At 38.4% G+C, this 18,823-nt stretch overlaps 1 protein-coding gene across 2 annotated transcripts in view; it reads left to right on the top strand.

The window, feature by feature from the left end:
* Positions 1-18,823, top strand: part of UBR2 (ubiquitin protein ligase E3 component n-recognin 2) — a 67,197-nt gene that overhangs the window by 41,559 nt on the left and 6,815 nt on the right. For both annotated transcript variants that reach the window (XM_015411114.1, XM_015411115.1), the window contains exons 29-42: positions 176-357; positions 1,096-1,295; positions 2,161-2,254; positions 3,530-3,691; positions 5,944-6,041; positions 6,272-6,350; positions 9,401-9,549; positions 9,651-9,706; positions 10,049-10,145; positions 12,938-13,005; positions 13,547-13,682; positions 15,760-15,847; positions 16,987-17,117; positions 17,808-17,916. In XM_015411114.1, coding sequence (XP_015266600.1) covers positions 176-357; positions 1,096-1,295; positions 2,161-2,254; positions 3,530-3,691; positions 5,944-6,041; positions 6,272-6,350; positions 9,401-9,549; positions 9,651-9,706; positions 10,049-10,145; positions 12,938-13,005; positions 13,547-13,682; positions 15,760-15,847; positions 16,987-17,117; positions 17,808-17,916 — 1,649 coding nt within the window. The remainder of the gene's footprint in view (positions 1-175; positions 358-1,095; positions 1,296-2,160; positions 2,255-3,529; positions 3,692-5,943; positions 6,042-6,271; positions 6,351-9,400; positions 9,550-9,650; positions 9,707-10,048; positions 10,146-12,937; positions 13,006-13,546; positions 13,683-15,759; positions 15,848-16,986; positions 17,118-17,807; positions 17,917-18,823) is intronic.

Here is an 18,823-nt window from a genome sequence, read left to right as displayed (position 1 = left end):
AAGAGTTTCATGAAGTCACAATACTTATGAAAACATGCTCCCTTTTGGAGAGGTTTGTCTCCTCACAGAGACAATGGCAAGTAAATAAGGCATGAGAACATGTCTCACCTATTTTATTATTAAAAATTAGATTTGAATTGGGTTATATTCCTTTGTGACATAATAACTTTTGCAGAGTTCACGAGATAAAGAAAAAGCTGAGAGAAAGCGAAAAGCTGAGATAGCCAGGCTGCGAAGAGAGAAGATCATGGCCCAGATGTCAGAGATGCAGCGACATTTCATCGATGAGAACAAAGAGCTCTTCCAGCAGACTTTAGATGAACTTGAAACTTCTACCTCCAGAGTGCATGATAACAAGTAAGATGAAGAGTCAAATAACTTTGGAAGGCTTTCAATCATTCCACTTTAACAGTGAAAATGTCAAGAGGCACTAAAATGTGTCTTGCTCATCTGTCTGAAAAAGACAGAGTGACATGTGGTTCCTGATCCAATGAATATCACTGACTTGGTGAGCAACTCAGCGAATTTTTATATCGGCAAGTGCCTGTATAAAAATCGATTGAGTTGTCCACATAGTGGATATAAAGAAGAAATGGTGGCATTTATATGACTTTGTGATTAAAAACCTCCTTCAACAACTTCAGTTGGGCCCTAAATAACATTGAAGTGTTACTTTTATGGGAAACTTGTACACAACTTTGTTCCCTGACATTTTGTGGTTGGCCCCATCTCCCCCATCTCTGAGACTCCTTCAGGTAGTGAAGGGTGGGGTATAAATCCAATCTCCTTCTTCTTCCTCTTCCATCACCCTCTGTCAGCATTTCAGAGGTGCCCACAGGCTCAAAAAGGTTGGAGAGCCCTAATCTTCCATATGTTTCTTTCTGTAACATTACTGCAGTAATCTTGATGCATCAAAGTGCTTTCTGGAGTGCTGGTTTTAATTTGTTCGCTATGTGGCCCAGTACAGAGCTTTTAAAAATTGTTTGTAGGACTCCTCTGGAAGCAAAAATATCATTTAAAGAGCTGCATATAATAATTTTAGCTTATTTTTGAAAACATTTCAATGAAATACTCACTAATATAATTTGATTCTAGTCCTTCAGTTTCAGATACCAAGCTTATAGCTTTGGGCCCTGAGCAGACTAAAGTGACTGAGCAGAGGCAAGTGGTTACCTGTATTTTGTGTCAAGAAGAACAGGAAGTTAAAGTGGACAACAGAGCCATGGTCCTTGCAGCATTTGTTCAGAGATCAACAGTCTTGTCTAAAAATAGAAATAAAGTGATTCCAGATCCAGGTAAGTGGAGATAAGGCAGTGTTATCAAGGGTGGAAAATGGTCAATAAAATCAGTAAAAGTCAGTTTTTAAAAAAATTGGTCAGTAAAGTCAGTATTTCTTTGATTTTTTGTGAATACAGTTTATGTTTTTCTGTTTTCATTACTGCATTTTTGGGGAAACATGATGACTTCCCAGTGAGAAGACAGATTGTTTTCAGTTTAGTTATGAAGTACTTTAAGGACTTTGTTCCTAAGAGTAAAAGTGATTTGGTGAAATCTTCCACAAAGTATAGAAACATAATTAACCTCTTAAAACATGAGAAAATGAAAGTAGAGGTGATAGATATCATGGGATTCAACATGACACAGCTCATGCTAGAAGGAGTTGAGAAAGCAATGGAAGAAGAGGACAAGGGGAAAAAATGCTTGTGGATGCAGTGCAGAAATGTTATCTGTCTGTTTTATGGTTGCTTTCCTCTTCCATTCTTCTGTACTTTTGGTGTGTCAAATTACATTTTTTTTACCTTGGTCACAGACTGGAAGGGGGAAGGGATGGGTTTATAGACTGCCTTCTTGTGTTCTCGGCCTTACATGTCAAAATGATTTGAGTTCTTCATTTTCTCATGAAATTTTGAGTTCTCAGATTCCTTTTTCAGTTTACTATCCTATATATACAATTACTATATATACAATTACTTTGGCACTATTGCTTGTTAGTGACTCAGGTTTTCTCCCCAAGGGTCAACAGTTCTGAAAATCAGTTTGAACGTTTCTTTGTTCTGACTGAAAGTATCAATCCTTTAAAATGTATGTTATATGTAAACGTTACAATTAACTTGTGGCTGCAAAAAACCTCTTTAATATTTTTTACATTTTTCCATGTAGAAAAATATGATCCATTGTTCATGCATCCAGACTTGTCATGTGGAACACATACTGGTAGCTGTGGACATATTATGCATGCCCACTGCTGGCAAAGGTAACTAACTCCCTTGTTTTAAAAAATGAAGACACTAGGTAGCTAGAATTGATTATTTTGGTCAGCTGGTGTAGTTGGCTAGGAGGTCTTATTCAGCTAAAGTTGCCATCCTCCAAGTGGGGCCTGGATATCTCCTGGAATTACTACTAATGTCCAGATGACGGAGATCAGTTCCTTGGAGCTGGCAACCCTATGAGTATATATGCTCATGTAATGCATTTCAGTGGATTCCTTGTCACCAAATGCTAGGATAGTTGCTTTCTCTTATGCTCAGCTTCTGGGGCCTAGTCTGGGATGACTGGGTGGCTGTATGAGTTCCTAATAAATATTTGTAGATTGGGGGATTATGTAGGAAGCAGGGGAACTATAGGCAGTGAAGCAAGCTGCCTTTTAATGGGACTGACAAGAGATCGCCTGCCTTGGGGGCCCTGTGTTGGATGGAAAAGTGGCATAAAAATATTTTAAACACAAAATAAGAATTTTCTTGGAGCCAGAGGTTGGACATAACCAAAGAAACTGGGCTAGGAAAAGAGGGCAGAGATCTTTCTGATAAGGGAAGGGGAAGAAGACTTGTGTTAATTCTTTCAGGACAATACTGGGCTAGCCATGTTTATATTGTGGTAATAGGAGCTGCGGTGGCTCAAGTGGTTAAGATGCTGAACTGCAGGCTGTGGAAGGTCAGTAGTTCAGCTGTTCGAGACCCGGGTGCCGCAAGACGGGGTGAGCTCCCGTCTCTAGTTCCAGCTCCTACCAACCTAGCAGTTCGAAAGCAAGAAATTGCAATTTGATAAATAGGTACCACTTCGGTGGGAAGGTAACAGCGTTTCGTGCGCCTTGGTGTTTAGTCATGCCGGCCACATGACCACGGAAACGTCTTCGGACAGCGCTGGCTCTTCGGCTTTGAAACGGAGATGAGCACCGCAACCCTAGAGTCGGATTTGACTAGCTTTCGAGCAAGGGAACCTTTACCTTTACCTTTAATAGGCTATAAAGTTGCAGCACATTTCTTTATATTTAATGTTCTCAAGTATATTTTCACTTTGTCTGCCAAGTATTAAAGATTTTCTAAATGACGTAGAATCGATAAGAAATATTCCAGTGTAGTAATGTTTTTTTAAAAAATGTGTGTGCTTCAAGATAATCATATCTCAGTTTTCCCTGAGTGCATGTATGTAGCTGTTGGGTGCGCAGCAGGTCAGAAGATCAATAAAGCATTGGAATTTTGATGACCAAGTTTTGCAATATTCAGTTAGCATTTTCTGTGGCTTTGTAAAGGTACTTTGATGCTGTGCAAGCCAAAGAGCAAAGGCGACAGCAGAGATTACGAGTGCACACAAGTTACGATGTGGAAAATGGAGAATTCCTCTGTCCTCTTTGTGAATGTTTAAGCAACACTGTCATTCCTCTGCTTCCTCCTCCAAGGAGATTATTTAACAGGTCAGTTGTTCTTTGTAAGTACTGTATCCCTGCCCATTTAGTTAAAAACCATCCAGGATATTGTAATGGAGTCATTTGGTTTGACTCATCGGTAGCAGTGGAGTCAAAGTTGAATAAGTTAAAAAGTTTTGTCTTAATGGTGACCTAAAGATTGGGTGTCCTGTGTCTTTTGACCTCACTCACATTTCAGAGACTTGAAATATGCAATAGACTGCAAACCTGCAAAGTTTCAGTTGGAAGTAGATAGGGTTTTTTTAATGGTCTGTGCAATAAAGAAAAGTCACACTTTATTTCCTGTACATTTTAAAGCTACCATAACTGCTGACTTTGCAAAGAGGGCTGGAAATAGAAGTGGTGGAAGAAGAAATGTAAAGTGAGATGGGGGAAGTCAAAGAGGAATAATTAATGTACTGTAGGAAAGACAGCTGGAGAAGGGGGGCGTTTAATGTGGAACAAGACATTGATGGGTAACAGATAAATGCATAGGAAACATAAGTATAAGGTGTGAACATGGTTTTTTTTAACCTATGCTTTCTTTTAAGCATATATCAGAAAGAATATTTTTTCCTTTTATTGTTTCCTAGAAAACAGAGGAAAAAGACAAGGTGTAAAATCATTGCTTAGATCAGGGCTGGGCAACTTATGGCCCATGAAGGCTCTTTCATACGCAGAAATTAAGGGGATGGCCTTCCATTTTTTGACACATGAATAAATTCTCAAGCATTAGAATATCTGAAAAGAAGATATTGAAAAAAAATTGGAGCATGTCTTTTTATTTACTTTCATGATTGTGTACGAAAAACTCTCCAAAGAAGAAAAACCATCTTTAAAAATAGGTGCATCGCGTGAAAAAACTTACTCTATCTACCTCTGCCCTGTAATGTCCCTCCTTAGATAACCAGCTCTTCTAGTTTTAAATGAGATTTTCATGAATCTCAGTTTTAGAACACTACCATTTGACATTTGACTACTTGGCTAAGATCCCCTTTATGATCTATTTTAAAGGGGGGGGGGATGAGAAACTGAATGTATGTTCTGGGTGTACAAAAATCAGTCACAAACTTATGAACCTTCATGACCAATGCAGATTTAAAAATTTTCAAAACAGCCATTTTTATATTGGATTTTTCTGGAACTTGACCAAATTATACTGCTCTCCAGGTAGATTCTCTGATAAATGAAAGACTAATAAGACAAAGCATCTTGATTGTAAGCTAAAAGCTATTTCCAGGTATTTTATAAGTAGAATATAGAATATAGAAATAAATGCTTAACACTAACAATGTCCTACTAGAAGCTTCTCCAATAGATGTATAGTGAATTTAAAACCATGCTTTATACAAAAAGGCATCTCATGTGAAGTTAATGTGCTTTAAGTTTCCCTGCACAATGAATCTTGGGTTCTGTTTTTGAAGTAAAAAATCAGTAGGGCACTGTTAGCAGATGTAAAATACAATTGCTGCTTCATTTTTGAAGATGCTGTATTTTTAACTGGTATTGGATTTGCCCTGGCAAAAGACTAACAAGGCAAAGTCGCACGTGGCAAAACCTTGACATTGACAAGTAAACATCAGTGATCATCTGCTTAACAGGTCAGAGAGCAGCATTAAGAGATTTGCTGTGCCGCACACAAAACTATGTCACAGGGATTTGAGTCTTTCTTCTGTTGGATACAGGTTTTTGCACTGTAGCTGCAGGAAATGGCAGTTATGTTAGTAGAAATTTAGAGAAATCCCGAAGGGAAAGACTTTTTTGCTTGGTCTATATAATTATAGCTGATAATGTCACTGACAGTGACTCAGTCTCTGACTGAGGCTTAGCAACAAGATGTTTAAAGACTCTATTTCTTTGATGGAGAAATAAGGCGTAATGCCATTGCAGTACAAAAAAGGCCTAGGTAATTGCTAAGTGTATCTGTTTGTGTGTGTGTGTGTATATATATTGTACTTGATGCTTCTATAGTAGCCAATTTTTAGAATTCCATCTTTGTCACACTGTAGCAATACACAGAAAAATCTCACAACACGCAAACTGTCCATAAAAAGCAAAACTGGGATAAATTGAGCTAAATAGCCATATATACATAATTACACAAAATAGCAGTTCTTGTAAATCTGCTTAATGGGCTTAAGATGCAGAGGTCACAGAATTTGGCTTTTAATGTAGTCTAGTAATTATTAATCAAGAGGGGCTGTGGGAATTCTAGTTTTGTGTAAACAGATAATTTGAGCATCTTTTTCCCACTCTGCCAGGTTAGATTTTTCAAGTCAACAAAATCTAGCTCGGTGGTTAAGAATAGTATCTCAGCAAGTCAAAGCCTTGTGTATTCTTCAAGATCAGGAAAGTGGCAGTAAGTATGACATTAATCTCACAGTTATGTTTCTTAAACATACAAAAAAACAGGTTTTTCTGTTTGGTCTTTATTATTTATTTATTGAAGTTGATCTTTAGATAGTGTGTCTTGTTTTGGGGGATTTGAATTGCAACTTTTCCTGTGTATGGTAAGATGACTTTTAGTCTTCAGTCTGCACAGCATTATTAACATCCAGCTAGAGTAATAGTGTTTGACTTTCTTTTAAGGTAAACCGTCTTGCAGTAACTCAGAAAAAATGGATGAGCTGCAGCTTCCTGAAGGGTTCAGACCAGAATTCCAACCAAAGTATGTATTCATTTAATAAGCTACGGAGAAGCTAAAACAATGAACATATAGATACATTTTAGGGCATTCATTAACAAAGGCTAGCAGATTACTTCAACTCTATTAGACAGATAACTACCACTAATATACCAATTTGTTCAGTTATAGCTTAAGAAAATGATACACAGATTAGAAAAAAATAATGGCAAAATGGCTAAGCTGAGTTCTATCAAGCAATAAGCTACCGTGGAAAAGTTAGCTTGGGTATTATCTTGTGTGTGCCAGTACTGAAAACTGTGATACCTTAACTAGTATTTAGATTTATTTTTCAACTATATTGATCAAAAGGCCACAAAAGAAAAATTGTGATTTCAGTATAAACAGACAAGGCCGAAACTAATGAGGAAGGTAGGACGGTTAAAACACTAATAAAAACCAGCCTCAACAACCTTAGGTGTTGCTAATTATATAAAGGCACAATCATAGGAGTGTGTCAGATAATGAAGATCTGTTTATCTACAGACTTGTAGCCAGAAGTTTTATGGTGAGGAGATTTAAGGATGGTGAAACCAGATTCTACTTGAAACTGCAAAAACCTAAATTGATTTTAAATACCTTGGTGGCCTTGGGCCAGTTACTTTCTCTCAGCTTAATCTATCACACAGTTGTTGCAAGGATAAAACTGGAGTGGAATGGGGAGAAATGTATGTTCCTCTGAGGTCTCCTCAAATGGGTAATTCTGTCACATTTTTATCCTGTTCTTCCTCTAATAAAGTATTAATTATCAGAAAAATAGCATAATAATATAATACATTACAGTTCTGCTATGCACAACATAAATGATTGTTTTTCATTTACACAACCCTTATTTACAAAAGTGATTGAGATGATCAAGTAATGTTATGAAAAATCTTCTTGAATTTTGACTTCCAAAAAATAAAGTTTCAGGTGATTCTAAATGATATAAAGAATACATCAACCTTTAATCACTGTGATTCCTAATATACAAGATACGCTTTTTTAGAAACTTTAATTTGCTGTTCTTAACGTATTTTATCATAATATAACCCTGTAATTATCAGTTAATTTTTTTAATTAAAAAAGATAAAAGGGGAGAAGAATGATGTACGCTGCTTTGGGTCCACACTGGGAAGAAAGGCAGAATATAAATGAATTAAATAAATAAATATTAATATAATTCTGTAAAGATACCAATTAATTTTTTAAACTTCAGTCTACTTATTGATTAGTTGTATTTATCTTGCTTTATTATTTTGTTTATTTGTACCCTGAGAGAGATGTGAACAGGGATGTACATTATTTGGGGAAGGGCATAAATATGAGTATTTGATGGTATTTGGGTCCCTTAGTACTGTTTCAAGTTTGGTTTTTCAGGATTCGTTTCCATTCCCTGACCATATTAATGATTCTTAATTTATAAGTCTAAAAAATTAAGTTTAAAAGTTTAGAATGCCAATTTATTTTATGATTCAGGCATCTTTTGTATGGTCAAATCTAGCTTGTGACAACTTGAGTTAGGCCTGACATAGCCACGACTATCTATCTTATAATTTCTTTTGGATTGTATTATTGGCAAATGCTTCTAATATTGTGTGCCAATAAAGGGTATTTGAATTTGATTCGTTTCCATTATTCTCTTTTGGGGAGGGGCTGGAATAGCTGTTTTTCAACCAAATGACACCAGAATTGCAGGGCAGTTAGTGCTGCCTGAAGACACACACCCCACCCCATTTCAAGCAAATTGGATCAGAGTTCCAATTCTGTGGGTGCCCCCAGCCATCCTCACGGGGGGGTGGGGGTGGACAGGGAAGAAAAAATGGCCCTGGAAAAGAGCCCTGCTCTCACAAAAGAGGAAGGGAAGGTGAAGGAGCCAGCCAGATGGGAGCTGCCTTCCCTTGGCCAAGAGAGGTTGTTCACAGTCTCCCAGGAGTTGCCTTCCTGTTGCCCAGGAAGCCTGTTTTTTAAAAAAGTCCTGGGATCCTTAAAGTGCTGTCCTCAGATATTCCTGAATATTTCCAGAAATATGTGGGACCAGATACCGGTATTCTCAAGAATCCCAAATAGCATTTCACATACCAATAAGGTATTTTTCAGGTATATATTCAGACTGGATGCACATCCCTGCCTGAAACGTCTGACCTTAATCATCTACTATGTGTAGAATCAAAATCTGTTCCAGTACTTTACACAGAGAATCACACTTGAAATATTTTTGAAAGCTAATGGCAGCATTTTTATTGTAAGTGGAATTGTTTCTATAGCCGTTAGAACATAACAGATGCTTGGATGCTTCATTGATATAAAGACCAATTTCAGTCTCAGCTGCTGTTAGAGATTATTTTGAATTTCTTATCCCTGTTTTTTTTCAAGTCGGAAATTCCTATTTCAATTTAGTTTCTCCCTAGTGTGTACCGAATGCATTATTATTTTCATGGTATTTTCCGTTTTCTCACACTGATTTTTTACTTATGAAATGTGCACATTTTTGACCATCTGTGCATTATTAAATCAGCATTGCAAACAGTGCTATGTGGATACACAATGAAAATAAATCTACAAATAATGGAAATAATGGAGCCTAGGTACCAACAAATATATGAACAGGCATAAAAAAAGAGAGAGCAACTAGCTCACCCCTAGTTTCCTTTGTATCAGTCTCAAATAGCTTCAAGAAACATTTGAAAGATTTTGATGGCATTTATAGCAAGTCTCTCTCTGCCTCAACTCCCCTCTTCTGTAATGTACCCTATAAGAATTCCTGAAATGATGTCCTTTTCATATATCTGAAAAAGCAAGCTCTGACTCATGAAAGCTCATGCTGAAATAAACATTGTTAGTCATTAGGTGTCACTGGATTTCTGCTTTATTTTGTTACAGAGGACTAGCATGGCCACACCTCCATATACCAACACAGTCTAGAATAAAATGTGATATTCGTATATTTGTGATACTCGTATATTCAGAAATGCATGACTAATCTAGGCAATGTTAAGCTGCTTTAAAAATCAAGTTTTAAAACTTGCAAATAATCTATTTTTCATTTATCTAAGGAATCCGTATTCTGAAAGCATTAAAGAAATGCTAAAAACATTTGGCACTGCGACATATAAAGTGGGACTAAAGGTCCATCCCAATGAAGAAGATTCTCGTGTACCCATAGTGTGCTGGGGCAGTTGTGCATATACAATACAAACAATGGGTAACTAATTTACTCTTTCTTAATTTGCCGAAAATTGTAGAAGGCATGTTCTTGCTGAATTCCTCTCAATTAAAAACCATAATTAATTTTGCTTTCCACAGAACGAATGCTAGGTGATGAAGATAAACCATTGTTTGGTCACTTACCTTGTCGACAGGTATGTTCTAACTCTCATCTTACTTTGATGCTTTGAAGGGTAGGCCCATTCATTGAAGCTATAGTGATAAACCTTACTTCGGGCCCATCTCAGACAATAACTAGCTACTGTAAGAAGACAACTATCTGAAAAGCAAGCAGTGAATAATATGGCTGTTTCCTGTATGAAATGTCATATAGAAGGCTAAAAGTGCTAATATTAATCCTGAAATTTCAGAACAGCAAAAAATTTCCCAAGGAATCTGGTTTTAATTAAACAGCAGAAAAGAGTTTATCTCTATTTGGGTTTTTTTCTTCCATTCGTCCTTTTTTTATGTTGCACTAATCCTGGTATTCTGTTTAGGATGACTGCCTTACTTCATTGACCAGATTTGCTGCAGCACACTGGACAGTTTCTTCACTTTCGGCAGTACAGGGTCACTTTTGTATGCTTTTCTCATGTAAGTTCAATAAATGGTAACTTTTCTCTATTATAGCATAAGGAGAGAGATTGACTATAACACATCTGTTTAACACTTGTGCATTCTCAAGTCTTTGACTCCCCAAACTAGATGTGGAAACTCTGTGTGCAAGGGCCTGTCCCATCTGTTTCAGTGGGTTTCTGGCAGCAATTCATATGTGAGTTCTGGATTTGTTTCCAAGTCCTTGCCATGAAACATGACTGTGGCATGTACTCCAAACAGTGTTTCCCAAGTGAGCTTGTGGTATCTGCATAAGACTACCACTATGCTTGTTCTGGAAAATTAAACCTAATAAACTCTTGCTATGGAGCAGCTGTCTGTAATCTGGTAATCTTTGTCAATGGGGAGGATCATGTTGAGAGGCTCCCCTTCCAGCTTGTATCTCCCTGAGATGCTGGTATTGGGGAAATATATGGTTTGTGTCTTATTATTATTTTAGTGGAGAAAGTTCATGGAAGCTGTTTGTGTAGGAGTTCACAACTAGGGGAGGAACAGCGTTACTGCTGATTCCTGCTGAGTCACTCTTCTTAGTGGAGCCATCTGTGCCACAAAGTATCCTGATCTTCTAGAGCTGGGGTGTCAAACATGTGGCCCGGGGGTCAGATCAGGCCCACAGTGGAACTGGCTGTCTTCTGCTTCTTCCAGTTCTGCTGCTGTTGCATCAATGTAGGTTTGCAGCTTACAGATACACACCTGAACAGCATACTCAAGATTGCAACAGCACAGACATTTTGATGCAATAATTCAGAGCAAGAGGTGTCAGTTATCAGACAGTGTTAAATAAACAAAATATTGCAAGAGTACTAATGTTTTAAGCATGTTTTTATTTTAAGTAAAAAACAACCCTTTGTGTTTGTGTACTTTATAAAGTTTATATCTCCACTACCTGGCATTACATTTTATGACCCACATGGCCTGGCCCAACAAGGTCTCATTTATGTCAGATCTGGCCCTCATAACAAATGAGTTTGACACCCCTGTTCTAGAGGGTTCCCCACCCCTCAGTAATGACAGAGGCAGCAGGGTCAGGAGGCTGCTGAGGAAAGACAGAAATTACGGAAATCACTTCCATGAACTCTCTCTTTTGGATAAAGTGTAGGATCTGATTCACATTTACCAAATTTCTGAATTTTCTATAACAGCTTTTTGGGATTTGCTTAACAGCATTAATGTGAGATGCAAAACAGGCCATTGTGTATTTTTAATTGTACCAAACTGTGTGCTTTTAGGGTAACAAAAGATGGTTGAGTAAAAAAAACTGGTGATCTTAAAATCTTAGTACTCTGTTTATTATGCTACTGCGATGTGGTCTTACAGAAGCTGATTATTAGTTATATATAGTGCCTGATATTCTTTCTTCTAGGAGAATATTTCTCTAAAAGCACAGAACCCCTTAGGTGAACATTAAGACTGTCCACCTTTCAACAGGCTGTTTTTAACGATCTCATAGGTTGGGCTGAGATGGCCTGGAAATTGTTGTTGCTAGGATCCCATCAGAATTTTCAGTTCCTTGCTAAACCTTTCATTCCCAGGATACCTTGCAGAAAGCCATGAAGATCATACCTATTTGCCCTGTACTGAGGGAGACCATTGGTTTCTCCAGCATCACTGGGAGAGGGCCAAGCTCTACTACCCAAGGTTCTAGGAACAGGGCCGGTTGAAGACATTTAGTTTCCCCACTGTCCATCTCTCTGTCTGTCTCACATGCACACAACCCACAAGGATTAGCTGAGCCCCAACAGTGTGGCAGCCTCACCTCATTGTACTGCTTCAAACAGCCACTCGTGCAGAACTGGATGCAAAGTATGCATTTTCTTACTAAGCTGTGGTCATGTTTACACGTTAAAAGCTCTCTTATCTGTGTGTAATTAGGGCCCACATTTAATCTTTATCCGTGGACAAAGCAGTTATTGTAACATGCTCTGTGTGGGGCTACCTTTGAAAATGGTTCAGAAACTTCAGTTGGTCTAAAATGCAGTAGCCAGGCTATTGCCACGGGTTGGTTACAGAGATTGCATCACCCATATGCTGAAAGATGTGCACTGGTTACCCATTTGTTTCCAGGCCCAATTCAAAAGGCTGGTTCTTACCTTTAAGGCCCTAAATGGCTTGGGGCTAGGGTACCTGAAGGACTATCTCCTCCCATGTTATCCAGCTTGTCAGTTAAGGGCTGCCTCTCAAGCCCTGGTCACTGCTGCCTTCAGAGGTGAGGTGGGTGGCAGCTATAGACAGGGCATTTTCTGTGGTGGCACCTCGCCTTTGGAATGTCCTCTGCCTTGAGGTTTGCCTGGTACCTATTTTACTCTTTTATGTGCCAGGCTAAAACATATCTTTTTGCCCAGTGTTTTAATTAAGGGTTTTATATTACCAGTTTGTTAATGTCTGTCTCTGTTTTGTAGATAGTTTTAATGCTGTCCAATAGCTTGTTTTTAATATTGTGATTTTAATTGTAAACTGCCTCAAGCTGCACTTTTAATTAAGGGTTTTATATTACCAGTTTTTTAATGTCTGTCTCTGTTTTGTAGGTAGTTTTTATGCTCTCCAATAGCTTGTTTTTAATATTGCGATTTTAATTGTAAGCTGCCTCAAGCTGCAGTATGAAGAGGCAGCATAGAAGTAACCTAAATAAAGATAAATGAATTCAGTAATGCTCTTATGAAGTTCTGGTATCTTCAGGACATAGAGCGTATGACTTAACTGGCTGCTCACTAAATTAATGGAGGATATACATGTTCTTTCATTAATATCTATTTTGTGTTTTGAATAACCAGCACTGGTGCCTAATGAAAAAAAAAGAAATCTTCCATGCATTCTTGATATCGACATGTTTCATTTATTGGTAAGTATCTCCTGAATTCTAACAGTGCTTCAGTGGCACGACATCCAATGAGGAAAGTGTGAAGTGCTAGAAATATTTTCAGAAACTGATTGTTAAATGTAGCAAACCCCTCTTTCCCATCGCCACGCATGCAACCTTGCTGGTAATTGTCTAGTTATTGGTGATGAAGCTGTGTGTGACTTTTTCCTTTTGTTTGAAGAAGTAGCCTACTTGGTTATATTCAGGGCTCTTTTAGTCGCAGGAACTCCTTTGCATATTAGGCGACACATCCCTCATGTAGCCAGTCCTCCAAGAGCTTACAGTAGCCCCTGTAAGAAGAGCTCTGTAAACTCTTGGAGGATTGGCTACATTAGGGGTGTGTCGCCTAATATGCAAAGGAGTTCCTGCTACAAAAAGAGTCCTATTACATTTAAAACCCCTTCCATTTTTTCCTTTCTATAAGATTGAGGTGGAGGATTGTTCACAGCATTTGAACAAGCAGGTACAAATGCAGGTAATGAGAAAATGATTGTTCCTTTTATACATTTCCCCCTCTCTACAGGTCTGTTTGGTGCTCTCCTTCCCCGTTGTACACTGTCAGGACTTTTCAGGTGTCAGTCTTCGTACTGGAGATATGCATATCTTCCACCTTGTCACTATGGCACATATTGTACAAATCATACTTACCTCATCCACAGGTAATATGTACTGTCAAACCTGATACTGATTTGATTCAGGTGGGTAGCCGAGTTGGTCTGAAGCAGGAGAACAAAGTTTGAGTCCAGTGGCACCTTCAAGACCAACAAAGTTGTATTCAAGGTTTCGTGTACAAGCACACTTCTTCAGATACAGACTGTATCTGAAGAAGTATCGCTGTATCTGATGCTTATATAAAACTTTGTTGGTCTTAAAGGTGCCACTGGACTCAAACTTTGTTCTGATACTGATTTGTTAATGCCGGGGAACCACAGGGAGGGGGGAAATTATGAGGGATATATTAAAATGACACTAATTTGGAGTTGTACTGTTTTATTACAAGAAGAAGAGTTTTCCACATGGGTGACAAAAAGTGATAGTGGTTATAGCAGTCTAAGGATGTGCTATATGAATGCTTAAATTCTGTGTCCTTTCCTTTGGGCCGCTGTGTTAATATACAAAAACTACAGTTATTGGATACTGAATATCATTTTGAGTTCATAACTTAAATGCTGCTAAATGTAACTTATAAAGTAGTGTTTACCCTTGTGTTTTTTTTCTTGTGGTGCCCTTGAAAACGGGAAATTTCAGTTTGTCGAAATGCTATGACGGGCTTATCGTCAGATGCCAGAGAAAGGGCTTATATCTCTGCTGTGTTAAAAGATCTACATTGGCTGCCCATTGTTCCTGAGCACAAGTCAGAATAATGGCTCATACCTTTAAAGCCCTTAACAGTTTGGGGCTGTTCATTGTTCATAGTATAGTGTTTTTAGTGCACTACCCTCTAATTTTATAGTCCTGTTTTACTGCATTGTTGTACATATAATACTGCTCTGGTTGCATTGTTTTTGCTTGCATAATTGTGAAAAGGGCAGGCTATAAATTAAGTACATGAATAAGTACTTGGAAGACCACCTCTGTCCATACTGTGCAGCCTGCCATTAAGATCCTCTTCTCATGTCTTGCTGTCTTTGGCTCCACCTGCAAAGGTGAGTCAAGTGGCAATCAGAGTGGTGGCACCTAGCCTTTGGAATGCTGTCCTCCTTGAGGCTCTTACTCTACTGTAAGGCATTAATATGTTCAATGTCTTTGCACTCTTTTAGTGGTCTGCCTGTAGCAAGGGTTATTTTACTAGTAGCCTTGTAGACTGAGTAATGTTGTTGTTATGGCTTTAAGATTGATGATTTTATGGTGGGTTTTATGATTTTATTTTGTGGACCAGCCTCAAGCAGGTCTCTGGAGAGTCCATATTCATTTTCTAAATAAATGATGATTCTGCATGTATTCAGTATCTAAAACTGACTTGTAGTTCAGGCAAGGTAAAAGTTGTTTAGAGTAAACATTCTTTGGAAAATGTATGGATTAAGAGCAGCTTCATTGGGAAAATAAAGAGCATACCTTACGTGAAGCTCTCCGTGCTTGGGGGTATAATCAGGAGGGAATATGACATATATGAACAGCACTTTTTTTTCTTAAAAAAGAACAGAAAAAAGAATGGGGAAAAACTTAAAATCAAACAACTAAGATCTTTTTTTTTTTTAAAGCATAAATACAAAACTATAACAGTGTTGACAAATCTACACATAAGTTTCGATAAATGATTTCCAGATACCTAAAAATAAATCTATACACAATTGCCATCTGTATGCTATGTTTTCAAATGTTGATAGAGCTGTAAGGTCCTTGATCCATTGATTTACTGGAGGTGGACTTCTATCTTTTCAGTTAGCTGTAGTAAGGGCATGGAGGGTCCATTTCTGTTGACATTCGATTAGCCTCCAAGTGATAGGCAGATAGTATAAACATTCATAAGAATCCTAAAAAATCAATGAACATTCTAATACAAAATTGATGCGTAGTAACTTCTCAGCACTTATGGGAAGTGAGAATTTTGATGAGTATTGGTTTGGACTTGATCGTATGTATAAGGTGTATAGCTGAGGTTGTGCCCCTTGTGACAAAAGGGATTCCTCCAATAATGGTGTTACCATCCGCAAAGTTGTGCAGCATTTTCCAGTTTTATTGTCTACATTTAATTGAATAGTTTAGAAGTGTTTTTTCTTTGTTTTTTCCCCCCAGAAGAAAATGGCATGGACCAAGAAAACCCTTCTGGTGAAGAAGAAGATGTGCTTGCTTTGTATAAATGTCTTGGGCAGTATGCTGGAAGGTAAAAGGCTAGATTCTGATCTGAGATTTCCATCCCTTGATCCCTTTCAATAGCCTGTCCCAAGGAAAAAAAATAACTAATTTGACTTCATGACCTCAGAAGTGGGGAGGCACTTGGAATAGGCTTTTGTCTGACTATCTTGGAACACAGAGGCAGACTTATGGATGTGGCTGAGCTTTTGGGTATTCTGGTCAAAACCAAAGATTTGAATTGTGTGTGGAAACTGACTGGAAACTGAGGTGAGGTGATGAGTGGTGTCAGCTTCATATAGTAATTTGATTGCTATATTACTAGGAAATTTCCAAGGTGGTCTCATTAACAGTGATCCAGTCTAGAAGGTACCAAGGCATGTATAACAGTAGCCAGGGCCCTTTTTGTAGAAAAAGCCCAGCATGAGCTCATTAGCATAATAGGCCACACCCCTGACAGCACAGCTCATTAGCATATTAGGCCACACTCTTCCTCTGCACCAATTTTCTACCTTAAAATTTTAGCTTTAGCAGCTCTTTTTATTAATTTAGTTAATGAATTTTTAAAAGGCATAAATGTGTCCTTCCAGCCTAAGCCTGTTAAAGAAGTACAGATATTCTCATACGTGTTGCTTAAAGACTAAGGACTATATATTCACCTCTAATGTAAATTTTAAAAGCATTGTATTTCTAGAATAGAAGCAGGGCTATTTTTGGACAGGAACGCACAGGAACAGAATTCCGGTTGGCTTCAGAGTTGGCCACACCCACTACGGCTAAAACCTCTGTGTGCCTGGCTACAGAGGGAAGACCTGGAGAGCAAACCCCCCCCCAACTCCAAGGTGTGTGTGGGGGGGACTGGAAGGATCGGGGAGGCATTTAAATGTCTCCATGTGCCTTCCCCAGCCTGTCCAAGGGCCGGTTTGCCTGCGCTCCCTGCAGTTGCGGGGCGTGCAGGCAAGCCAAGGGAAGTAATGGGGTGTGGCCTAATATGCTAATGAGTTTCTGCTATTGGGTGTGGCCAGTTATGCTAATACGTTCCTGCTGCGCTTTTTCTTTAAAAAAAAACAAGAAAGAAAGCCCTGAATAGAAGTAAAATGTTTTGGTGTTCTTGTACAGCTTTGTATAATTGATTTTGGGTTCATTTTTAAAAGTAATGTGTATTTGTAGTGCCTTGAAAGAAATTTCCTCTGGATGGCATCTGTGGAGAAGTATAAAAGCTGGGATCATGCCTTTTCTGAGGTGCTCTGCTATGTTCTTCCACTATCTAAATGGAGTTCCAGTACCACCAGAATTACAAGGTATTAATAACTGAACCACACTGCAAATCAGTTATCACATCTAACTTCACAGAGGAGCATTAGTTCCTGTTACTTCCTATAATGTATATTACAACCAATGTTCCCTCTAAGCTGAGTTAGTGTGAGCTAGCTCACTGTTTTTTAGCCTCTGGCTCACACCTTTTTGTCTCAGCTCAGGAAGGAGGGCTCCAGAGCAAACTAGTTTATGCAGTAGCCAAATTGCTCGCTCACAACGTTGATGCCAGTAGCTCACAAAGTAGAATTTTTGCTCACAAGACTCCACACCTTAGAGGGAACATTGATTACAACTTCCTTATTTAGCAGAGAAAGTGGATGCAGTGTACTTTTATAGAAAATGTAGTAGTTAGCAGTAGTTAAAGTAATAGGTAATTTAAAATATTTTAACTGTAGATGTATAAACATTCATTAATATTTGAACAAGACATGAAGCTTGCCTATAGACAACTTAATATACAGTCATGAAACCCTAAATATAAAACTTTTCTCACTTAGCTGATTCTGCTAGTCTCTTATAGAATGTAGGCACATGTTTTCAAAAACTAGTTTCCTGTAATATTATTATAGCATAGGAGCTGTTCCTATCCATTTTTGTGGAATTGGAACATATACTTTTTAATATATTTTAGTAGCAGTAATGATAATCTCTTATCTGTTGACTTATTTTTGCAGTAAGTGGTGGAAACCAGTTTGAACACCTGTGTAGCTATCTCTCCTTGCCAAACAACCTCATTTGCCTTTTTCAAGAGAACAGTAAAGCTACAAATACATTAGTAGAAAGGTAGGAACTGTATTCTTTATTCCAGTTCAAGTATGTACAGACTAAAACAATATAAATGTTGGATTGTGTAAGAATGAGAGAAATTCTAGCAATGCATGCCTGTCAGACATAATGAGCCACTGTGCTAGAAGACTACTTTTCAGGACATGTGTAGTGTAGTGTCTAGTACACATGCAGTGTCCATAGCTATTTTATTGAGTAGGCATCCTAGGCTGACCCTAGGTCATTGCCCCATACGAACATGGGCTGCAGTATTTGTTAATTTAATTTAATTTATACTCCACCCTCCCTGCCAAGGCAGGCTCAGGGCGACTTACATAAAATATACAGAACAACTAAAACAGAAAATTTAAATAAAATCACCACAATATAATTACAAAACATAGCATAAAGTGCTGGTGCGATTCATAAGCAATGGCGGGCATTAACAGCATCTAACATAGGCATGCAGTCAGCTAACATAATAGTCTGGGTTGCATCAGGCTGTTAATAATGATGTTAATATTGGTGTTTATATTGGGGCCAGGGCCTCAGTTTATTAGGTACAGCTCCCTAATCAAAGGCCTGGTGGAAGAGCTCCATCTTGCAGGCCCTGTGGAAATGTAATATGTCCCACAGGGCCCTGATGTTCTCTGGGAGGTCATTCCACCAGTACAGAGCCACCACTGAGAGGGCCCTGGCCCTCATCACAGCCAATCTGGCTTCTCTGAGGCCTAGAAGGGCCCAGACGGTTTTGGGATCCCAATTGTAGTGCTCTCTGGGGAACGGGTGGGGAAAGGCAATCCCTTAGGTATGTAGGCCCCTGACCATATAGGGCTTTTAAAGGTAAGAACCAGCACTTTGAACCAAATTTGGTATGCTATAGGCAGCCAGTGCAGTGCTTTTAGTGCAGGCTGGATGTGCTCCC

This window comes from Gekko japonicus, unplaced genomic scaffold (assembly GCF_001447785.1).
Source record: "Gekko japonicus isolate JY-2015 unplaced genomic scaffold, Gekko_japonicus_V1.1 scaffold723, whole genome shotgun sequence".
NCBI classification, from domain to species: Eukaryota; Metazoa; Chordata; class Lepidosauria; order Squamata; family Gekkonidae; genus Gekko; species Gekko japonicus.
This window is presented reverse-complemented; position numbering and strand designations above follow the sequence as displayed.